At 40.4% G+C, this 11460-nt stretch overlaps 1 protein-coding gene across 2 annotated transcripts in view; it reads right to left on the reverse strand.

Moving 5' to 3' along the window:
* ctnnd2a (catenin (cadherin-associated protein), delta 2a) overlaps positions 1-11460 on the reverse strand; it is a 249046-nt gene that overhangs the window by 22048 nt on the left and 215538 nt on the right. For both annotated transcript variants that reach the window (XM_027274434.1, XM_027274435.1), the window contains exon 19: positions 10222-10372. In XM_027274434.1, coding sequence (XP_027130235.1) covers positions 10222-10372 — 151 coding nt within the window. The remainder of the gene's footprint in view (positions 1-10221; positions 10373-11460) is intronic.

Below are 11460 nucleotides of genomic sequence, written 5' to 3' on the forward strand. Positions count from 1 at the left end.
CTATCTTCCTCCTTTTCTTCCTTCAGTCTTGCCATTTTTCAACAATTCGCTAGTTCTTCCTAATGCTGAATGTTTTTCCCAGACCAATCCATCACTGTGATATCCGAGGAGCGCTTGCAGGCTGGTGGTAAATCCCTCGCTCATATTACCTCTAATAAGTCTAAGTGATCTGGGAAGGACCGAGAACAGCAGAGCAATACACAGAGCAGGAAAATCAGATGACACCATCAACCTTCATAAAAGTATGGGAACTCTCACACACAGGGAAGAATAATGCATGATTATACGCAGGCCTTGTACAAGAAACGTTGTTGTTATACGCTGTACATTGTTGAAGACACACACAAGGAGGCTTCAACACACACGCACACATGCAAACTCTATCTGTAAGGATGGAGTTGTGCATTAATTGGCCAAGTGTTATCTTAGGCTGGCAGGCTGAACAGAGGTTAAGCAGTCATTGTCTTTTGGCTGTGAGGACAAAGTTAAGCTGCATCCTTAGAGGATGACTCATTATTTGACTGACTTGAATCAGACTGGCTAATTTCCTGACTGACTGGCTGGTGACTGACTGATTCATTCGCTTTCTTTTTTGATTTAATGATGTGACTAATTTCTGAGTGAGTGAGTGAATTATTTACTGACTGACTGCCAGATAATTTACTGCGTGAATGACTGACAATTTATTGATTGACTGACTGACTGATTGAGTGAGTGACTAATTTATCAAGTGACTGACTGTAGGCGATCCAGCAATAACAAAAGGAGGGTGTGTAGAGTATACAGACCGGCGTTAAAACTATTAGAGGCATATCTGTGTGCATGTTTGTCTACGTAATTTCTGCTTACACATAGATGCTCTGTCAGCATAGCCTTAAAATATGCTTGTATACGTGTGTGTGTGTACACAAGCGCGCGTGCATATCCCTATCAGTCTCTGCAATGTCATCACATTCATCCCACAGGGGGGCGAGTGTGGAACGGAGAAGATGATACAGAAGTAGAGAGAGAGGAAGAGGTAGTAGTCGCCCATGTTTGAGAGAGAGGAAAAGAGGAAGAAGATGAACAGAAAGAATGACTCAAGAACAGAGAGAAGCTTCGGCGTAACTACACATTAGCCTATCCTGACAGACAAATGCAACGTGAAATGTCTCGATAGCTGAAGAATCAAACAGAGATGCCCCCTTGTTATTTCCATCCCCTTTAATAACACACCTTGTTAGAGGAAGATGCTGCCTCCTGATAATCACCGGGTGCTAAGAAACATGCCTGAAAGCCTCACACACACACCTCACATTGACAATATACACACATACAGCAGTGCATGCACATCAATACACATCTCACATATACATACACATTGCTCGTTATCTGGCTTCCTGGTTTGTTTGCTTCAGTTTCTGGTTGGTTTGTTTTGAGATATTTCTCCTAAGTTGTTTGTTTTGGTGTGAGACGTTTTCATCTCGACTATCATTTTCTTCTCTCTTGGAGGGGGGGTGATCACAAAGATCACAGAGGTTTATAGAACAAATATGAATGATACATATAGAAATAAACAGTAAACTAAACTTAACTACTCTAAAGCAGCTCCACTCAGACACCACTTCATCAGATCAAATAAAATCTAACCTCTTTTCTACATGCAAACTTTACGATGCCCCGAGTCCAGAGAGAGCATATTGATGAATTATAGATTAATATAAATGAGAGGGAGTTGCTGGATTTCCTAATGTCAATGCAAAATTCAAAAGATTTTCAAAGCTAAATGTTTTGATGTGCTCATTACCCTGATGAAGACATTTTTTGTTAAAATACTGGCTTTTAATTTTTTACTAAGTATGCATTTCATCTCTGGAGGCTACGTTTAAGTCTTTGGTATCAAGTTGACAAATGACTAATCTGAACATGTCAGAATGAGTACAGTTCTATAAAAATAAAAAGTGTAATCAATCAGCATGTTGTTGCAAATACAACCAGAGGCCAAGCTCAGTGTCAAAGCCAGGAGCTTCATGTAACAATTATTCCTGTTTTCTCGCAGTGGTCACAGGTAGTCATACGGGAAGGAAAGAACTAAAAAGAGCTGTGGGGCTAATTAAGATGGGATTTTTTTTTTGAGTGGGTGGTGACTGCTTCTACTTCAAAGTCCTAAGATGACACAGACAGCACCTCTGCACGCTGCGGTACAATCTTCCCTCTCCTTCTTTCTCTGTCACTGAAATGTGAGCTACACCTGGAACATGTCCTCGAGGAGAGAAACAAGCCCTATGCTGATCACTGCATAGTCTAATAAACCTGTATTACACAACTCCTCCAATATAGCCATCTTCACCTGGGAGGCAGAGCTGGTAATATATTCCTGTGCTGCATTCCCTCATGTGTCGCCAACTCCCGCTGAGCAGGGCGCGCTTCATCAGGGCCATAATGGCTGATTTGATTTAAAGAGATCCAATTACCCTCAACAATGGAGTGATTTGATTGTTTACTGACGGAGAAGGGAGAGTGTTATTGAAGTAAAATTGGAGGTAATTGTCTCAGGGAGATGTGGGGAATGATGAAATGGCTTGATTGGTTGTGGCGTCCGACTGTCTGAGGATAAGGGATGCTTAATACACAGTTATCAGTGACTGGGTTGGGGTCCCTGAGGTGGGCTGTTGTACGCTTACTGGTATCAAAAGCTTCTGCTGGTGTTATGTTTCCAAAGCCTTACTAGATTTTACGACTATGTTCTAGGCTAAGTAAAAGCCAGCGTTACAATAGAAGTTTACCGCTGTAATAATAGATGAACATTAGGTAGTTTAGCCCACAGCTGGGAAATCTGTTATGAGTCATGAGAAAAAAACAAAACAGAGAATATGATAACTGAAGGACCAAAATAAGACTGCAAATATATTTACAGTTTGTGTATGACTGAATAGTTTGATTTATAGATGGAAAGTTATCATTTTGTCTCAAATGATCATTTCAAAATTCATGTTTTATATTTAGTCTGTTAACAGGTGACACATTCAGTTTGAAATGTTGTTAAATAGTGGTATGACTGTGGGCTGCTGGGGCTTGGCATCTTTGTATGATTAGAGGGAGTTTCCTGAGGTGATTTAATCAGTAGTACATAACATCGTTGACAGGGGGAGCCAGATTCAAAGCAACAGGCGACTGGTTTCTCTTCTGTGGCAATATTCCTTTATTGAAAAAAATGAGAGCGACGTGGTTTAAGTCCTTGGATGTTAGTCTCTGAGAGCTCACACTAAGACTATACAGCAGAATTACATCAACACACAAATCCTGGAGATACAAGTTGTCATTTAGAGAGGAGGGAGGGGTATTTTACTGAAACCAATTTAATTTCTTTTAATATTATTTCTTATTTTCCCCTTTCCTATAATCCAAATCATGAGAAAATGACAGCATTCTAATGAGTTCTGGATTATGAGCTCATTTGGAAAGCAGCCACAAAGATGTGAAAATAAAAAATGACATACTGTACACACACCAACACCAACCCTGCAGTCACCAATTATCAACACATTTTTTACATCCTCATCAAGCCAAAAAGATATGAATGACCTCCAAAGACATTCAGTTTCTCCACTGCGGCGTGAGGTGTATTCCTTTTAACGTGTAAATAAATAAATAAATAAATGAATAAATAAAAATGAAACACAGGGGAGAGTACAGACAGATGAAACATAACAGGTTTAAAGAGGTCAGAAATGGAGGTAAATTGGAAAGCGACATGCCGTCGCTTCCTCAGTTGTAAAATATTCTGCCTTCTTGTGTTTGGTCTTTTCACACCAGTTATATCTCGCCCTCTGTGTCTCTCTTTGATGTCTGTGGGTGACAGGTTTACAGCACAAACTGCAGAGGAGGGAGAGACAGACAGAGAGAGAGAGAGTGTGAGGAGGGGAATAGACGCGGGGGTGTTTTTTCTCCCCTCCTGCGAGGAACACGTGGCTTCATTAAAGACATTCCACTGACACGAAGAAGATGCCTGCCTGAGAAGATGTATGGATGCAGACACACAAACATACAGTTCATGCATATACACTCACAGTGGACAAGAACAGAGAATTCCCATCGTGATGGTTAAATAAAGTCACGCTGCCCAGCTTCTCAGTGATCATCAGCTGGGATTCTTACTGTATGCGGAGACATTTTCTTGAATAAAATCACGAGGATGATGTCTTTTAACATGTTTAAATGATGAGAAATTAAATAAATCTGTGCCTCTCCCAAGATCACCTGAACACAAGTCAGATCCTGGAGGGACAGCTATACAGTAGGACACAAATCTCATCATCCCATGACAGCCCTTTCTTTCCCCTCCTCCATATCTCTTTATTGTTCTCTGTTTCTATTTCTCTGTCTGTCGTGGTCCCAGTCTGGCACAGTGGAGCAGAGGACGGAGAATGCCAGAGAGAACAAAGTGCGCTGATAAAAGACATGCCAGGCCCTTTACACACAAGAAATTCATCCCGAAGGCGACACCGAAATTTCATAAAGCACTGCTGCAACAGTAACGGCGAAGTGTGTGTCAACTTAGTGTTAGTCAGTGGACACTGTCGCTCTGTCTTTTGGCCCACTAGACTTCCAAAGATGGTTATGCTTACCACAGCGCAGTCTCGTTGACAGCGGGGACAGCAAAATATGTAAAACTTGGCAAGGGTGAGGAAAACACAAAATGGACTTTCTCTGTGGATCTAAACATATTTGTTGTGGCCGGGAATCCAAAGAGAGGGATAAGCACCAAATGTAATATGTGTCGTATGTTTAGATCAAAAGCTCGAAACCAGAGATTTTTTTTTCACACCTTATTTGCATCTGCATACAACCTGACCTCTAACTCGCACACTCCCTCACACAGACACACACATTCGCAATCATGCAATTAGTGACATCCCTGCGGCGCACCACTTTGGTTTCCACAGTAACACTCCCCCAGCACTGATGTCATCAAGGCGAGACACAAAGAACGAGAGACTGCGAGAGAGAGGGAAGGCGAGGCGTTTATGAGCTCATGTCTGAAACCGCACAGGAAAGGAGGCGTGGGATAAATGGACGGGAGGAAGAGGAGGAGGAGAAAGAAAGAGGTGGAATAGGATGGAGGGGGGAAAAAAACGGGTATGATATTGTAATTGTAGATAGAATTGTAGATGGTAGAGGTGGATAAGTTGTTATTTGTGATGTGTTGTGTTATATTGCATAGATGTTTCTTTGAGGTTTTAACATTTTGCCTTTGATTTTCACAAAAGTCTATCATATTATTTCAGAAAAAAAGGGGATTTTGATTTCATTATGTTACGACTAAGATTTGGGCGTCTCCTGTAACCAGTAAGAAATCAGTACGCTATCAGTATTCCAAAGGTGTTTTCACAGAACTGAGAGTTCCTGCATCTATTACACACACGAGAACATCTTGACCAAACTTGGGTGTGCACCAAAACAAGCGCCCCCTGGTTCACATGAAAGAGGAGCCGCTTTCAAGTAAGCCACGGAGAGCTTTGTTTAATGTTGGAGGTCAGTTACTGTAGTCCAAGTGCAGGAAGGTAGCCAGTAAATCTGCTATTTAGAAGCTGGTTAGATTTTGTTGATGTCTTTTTATCCCGTGTCTGAGTCAAGCTAAAATATTTATGATGATGTTAACATCATGAATATGATTATGAATACGATTAAATAATTATCAGTTTATTGATTTCCTAATCATTGATTTGTACTGCAGCTTGATATATAATCAAATGCAAAACAGGATTAAAAACTTTAAACACTTATTCAATATGAAATACTTAATACTTACTAATAAAGTATAACTTATTTGTATGAAAAGTGTAACTCAAAGTTTCACATCCAAAATTGTATTAACATACAGCTAGGTTCACATATTTAATGCAATCCCTAGCAGAGGACTTCGTATTTGGAATTTAAATGAAACCTTTTCTGTAGAATCCAATTAGCTGTTGGAGTCAACCACTTTGTACGACAAAAAAGGTTAATTTAATCCATTGAATGTCTTAAATGAATACAGATTTTTTTGCATCAATCACATTTTCATTAACTCATTTTGTTTTGGATTTGGTTGCACACTGTGTGCTTACATGGGAACCTTTAGTAAATGGTTGCTGTATTTGAAAATACAGCATCTTTTTGGCATTCCAGCTCTGTTCCCAATTCATGTGTGTCAAATTACCATCTGTAAGTAAATGGGGAAGAATTGCACTGACAGACGGTGTGGCATTGAATGGGACTCATTTATTGCTACACAGGCATACAGTGCATTATGCAAATCAAAAACTATGAAGGAGGTGAAATCAGGAGGGAGACAAAAACATTGACAGATGAGAAGAATGATTCTCAGCGACATCAATATGCCACTAAATCACATTACGGAGGGATTGGAATATAAGCATACATATGTGGTTAGCTCTTTAGCTGCCAATGGTCTCTTCTTTTCCTCCTTTGTTTTAATCCTCCACCTCTGTTCAGCCTCCCAAGCCTGACTTGTCCTCTCTCTGCTCCCTTCCTCTATCTTTCTCCAGCCTTGTGCTTCTCTCGCTTGTCTTGCTGTCATCCAATCATACAGTGCTTTCCCAAGGATTTCACAATCTGAGGTTATTGTGTGCGAAGGATGATTCTCATCTCCCCTCACTCTGCTGAGCTCACATGCAAACTGCCATTCCCCCCACGGTGATGCTGCCAAACTTACCGACACTAACAGCACACGACACACTACCGCATGAGTTTTAAAAAGGATGAAGACTTGTTTTTCTGCTTCTTAGAAAAAAGGCGACTTGCTATGGATTAGCCATGCAAAATGGTATTATAATTAGGTGGAACTTTGATCTGACAAAGACCCGCAACTCCTTTTTGAAATCGTTTTGTCACTTTGGGTTAAACTGTTGTTTTGCAGACGTGTGTGGTGTAAAGAAAAAGGTGTTTGACTCAGAGGTTAGAGTCACTGTAGTGAATAAAGCTTGCGAACATGGGCCAAATGGAGCTTGTCTCTTAGGAGTGCCTGGCCTCTAACTCTTTTCTGTCGACACGCATCAACTCACACCTTGCCAAGAGCAAAGACTCAACCCTGAGTGATCCCTCTCACTTTTCTCCTCTTCTCTCCATTTTCTCTCTGCATCTCTGAGGCTTTCTGTCTTTCTGTGTGTCATTAGTTTTGACTGTCTCTGTCTGTCTCATCTGCCATTTGGCTGTCTCAACATTTTGGAGCAGAAGACTGATTTTGAAGGAGGGAGTTTTAAGGACTGTTAGCTTTGCTAAACACATCCAGCCAACCATCATCGTACTATTAGGTGCAAAAAGTCATTTTAATATCAACAAATAGATCCATGAGAAAGTCTTAACAATCCCACTGAGAATCAACAGACCACTATGCAGCTCTATGCATTTTCCTGCTGATTTTACCTCATTATTTCTGTTTGCCTGTGTAATACCACAACAATGTCAGTTTATATAAACCCTTTAATGGCTTGTAGATAAAGAGACAGACAGTGGATGGTGAAGAAACTCTAGTAAACATCTACAATGTAGAAAAGAGACGCAAATCTTTTTTTTCATTAGTTGGAGGACCAACCAGGGGCTAAAATGCCATTAAATATTTACGTTCTTAACTAAACAATTGGATAGGACGCCCCTGTTGCTCTTACATTGTTGGATGTATAGCACATAGAGACTTGTTTGCTGACATGCTGGTCATACAAATGTAATAAAGAACTGGCCAGGTTAGAAGTCTTTCTGCCACGTAATGCTCAAATGGCTGAAGGAGGCTTTAATACATCTGCTTTTGGAGGATTGAACCAAACTGAACAAAGAACCGCCTCCGTCACAGTAAACTATTGGCTACATTGGACTGTTTACTTTTAGTAATAATGTTAACATGTTAACTTTCTCAAGTTCTCAGTTCAAGTTTGCTCAAGTGTGTCTATTTCTAAATCAAATCACTGTAGGTGTCAGTCACTGTTGCTACAGAGAGATGATCTGTGATGCCCTACAGTGTACATTCTCTCTTGCTTTATCTTTAATTTGCCACCATCACTCTGTCTCTGCATTATTGGCTGCCTCTCAAGACTCAGAAATATCACTGGGAGAGCTAATCACATGCATAACTTAAACTATGTTACCCCACAACTGAATAAGTCAAGCGTATATTCGAAGGAAAATGTCAAACAAATTTGAATTAATTTTCTCTGTGAATTTGCAAGTCATTACATTATTTAATCAGCCCGTGTGTTTTGCCTTTCGCCTCTATGGAGTGCACATTCATTTCAGGGACTACTGCTCTTTTCCGTAACTCTCCTCTTTATCTCTCTCTGCTTCGCAATGTTTCTGAAAGACTAAAATAAAAAAAAATGACCAATTAACTCTAATGTGTTTTAATCAATTAGAGAGTATCTGAAAGATTTCCAGAGCAAAACACTCATCTCCTTTTAAAAGGTCAAATGGAAGAATTGATTAAATCCTGTCAGTTTGCTGAATGTTTTTTTTAGTATAACCTTATTTAAATTAAACATTTATTTTGACAATGTAAGAGCAAATGGCTGGGACAGACTTAATTCTGACCATGTAATATTACAATATTCTATTAAAACCAATATATTACACATTAATAAACTCTGCAGTAAGTAATCCTGTTTTAAATGATTCCTACTTCGAATATTTTTGCGTTTTGTATGTTTTCACAGATTTAGAAAGCAACCCCATCTATATGTAGTTTGACTAGACTGTTTGTCCAAGGTTAGAGTTTATTCACATCTCTATGCTGACATTAATTTGAAATCTACTCCATCAAGGGCACAAATCTTCATAGGCTAAATTATGCTGAAATATCATGAGGGCATTGCTGTTTTTAATGACGCCGTCGGTATTGAGCTATTGAAAAGATGAAGGTATGACATGCAAAGGTCCCTGCCAATCTTTTAAAGGGACGAAAACCCCATAAATGAATGCACCTGTATGGACACCTAAGTTTTCTGTCTATTGAGGAAAGGAAACAAACAAATAAACAAACATAAACAAAGAAAGTCAGACTGATAAGCGTCTTTGTGCTAAGGCTTCAGTTATCCTGTAATCTGCCGCTGTGCGACAGCCAGACCATCACAGTATGGGCATGTTGAGCTTTGCCAACGGCATTCCTTGTCGCCGTTATAGACCCAGAGTGGCTCCAGAAGCCCCTCGCCTGAGACTGAGGGTAGCAGGGTTGCTATAGAAACCACTGAGCCCACCAGGAAGCTGAGATAAGGAGAGATACGAGGGGCGGGGAGGGCTGAGTTCACATGTGCACATACTGACATACTGTACGCATGCAACAAACATCACACCAGTGCATGTGTGGCGTGCACAAAGAGGATGCATCACGCACAGTATGAAAGTGTCTTAATGTCAGGTTAACTAGTGATCCTTTGTCTTTAGACGTGATGTGTTAGCCTGACCGAGGCTCATTACCACAGTGTGCTGTTCAAAGCCCGCTGCAAGCCTTTGATTTGATCAACTCCTCTGCTGCAGTGCATCTCTCCCTCTCTCACTCTTTCTGCAGCACCTCTCTCTTAAATACATATTAACTACCAGTTTATTTCACTCACTCTCCCCTGCACTGTCTTTCCTTTTCAGCCTAATGTTCTCAGAAAACACCTTGGTCATATTTAATTCAAATATTATATAAAAAAAATGAGTCAGAACTCAAAATAGGAAGAAACAAATTGCAATAGTCTTCACAATGACTTGGTCAAAGTGTAGAAATGTATGACAGCTATAGAGCACTTTAATTTTAGAAGCACATGTAAAGCCTTAGTTAAAATTCCAGGTCATTATATAGACTAGGTTTGTAATTATCAATTAACAGGCCTCAATCAATAACATCATTTACTGGGTCAAATGATAATTCAGCAACTACAGGCTAGCATTATTGTTAAATTACTTCTAATTGGTGCAACAGGCTTTTTACCCTTGTGTTCCATCACTTCAACACACGCTCTTGACTTGCATACTCTAAATGAAAACAACGTGACAAGAACAGACCGCAGTTGAACAGCTACCGCAGAATGCAATTAGAGATCCGGGTTGCTCTACAGAAACAAACAACAGAAACTACAGCTGAGCACAACAGAGCAGGTGTCCCAATTCATGAGACTTGTCCGTCAGTAATCCAAGCAATGCTTTTATTTTAACAGGCGGGGTCATGTTTCACCGCCTTATATCATCTTTCTTTCCATCAGTACTCACCGATGAGTTCCTTGTTCCTGATGTCCAGCGCCATATTTCTGAGAGCGGTGGCCACGGCACACACCACCTTGTCGTTGTCTATCCTCAGTAACTCCACCAGGATGGGAAGGCCTTTCTCTTTACGCACAGCAGCCCGGATGTACACGGACCACTGAGAGAGCAGAGGGAAGACATGAAACACATTTTTTTTTTAATGAAAGTGACTCCAAACTGTAATGCACGCAAGCAAAAATTCAATATACATGAACTAACAGTAACAAACAATCCTACGCTGCATCAGTGGTGGCAATTGTTGAAATTTTCTGACCATTTGCAGCAAAGATAAAATCCTCTAATCTTATTCTTACAACCCATCTTTTGACACAAGCACCAGAAGTATCTTCCTTACTTGCCAGTGACACTTTTCTTGTTTGGCTCACCTTACAGTGAACTCACTGTGGTTATTCCTATGCATTGTGTAATTGGTTCTTTTCAATTTATGCATTTTCATTTCACCGCTGTCTTGTCACTATGCTGACTATTTTTTTTCCCTTTCTTATTTAACCAGAGACACAATTTAATTTGGCTACAGTAGGAAAAAAGGAAAAGAGACAGACGAAACACAATGGGCGAGACTGAGTGGGAGATGTTGTATTCAAGGGCATGACGAGAGCAGCCAAGACATTATACCGATTCACAAGTGATATATTGTAAGAGGGAGAATTATATGAACCAGAGAGAAGAAGCTTGGAGACCACTCTGCTCCCTCAATAACTATCAATGTATGCTGAAATAGACCACTTGACCCCAAACAGCACGTGGTGGTGCCGCCTTGTGGGTCAGCTGTAGAACACTGGGGATATGTTAAACAGCACCCACGAATAGACAAGTGTCAAGCTAAAAGTTTCTGTCAAAAGAATAACTTAACCTTTCAGAATATGTTATGGTTAAAACCATGAATTGTATTTTGTTGATACCAAAATGGGCAAACTATGGTTCATGTAATTATTCTCGCAATTCAGCCTTGGAGGGAAATTATCACATGTTTTAACCAAGAGCTCAGTGAACAGAGCATAGACCATGCCAGAAGAAACTGTTAGAGGCACTAGCGTCAAGAGACGGAGCTTGTTTAGAGGAGACACAACAAAGCGTTCACGTGCGCACACACACACACACGCACACACACACACACACACACACACACACACACACACACACACACACACACACACACACACACACACACACACACACACACAC

The sequence above is a fragment of the Larimichthys crocea genome, chromosome XXIII (genome assembly GCF_000972845.2).
Source record: "Larimichthys crocea isolate SSNF chromosome XXIII, L_crocea_2.0, whole genome shotgun sequence".
In the NCBI taxonomy this organism is placed as follows: domain Eukaryota; kingdom Metazoa; phylum Chordata; class Actinopteri; family Sciaenidae; genus Larimichthys; species Larimichthys crocea.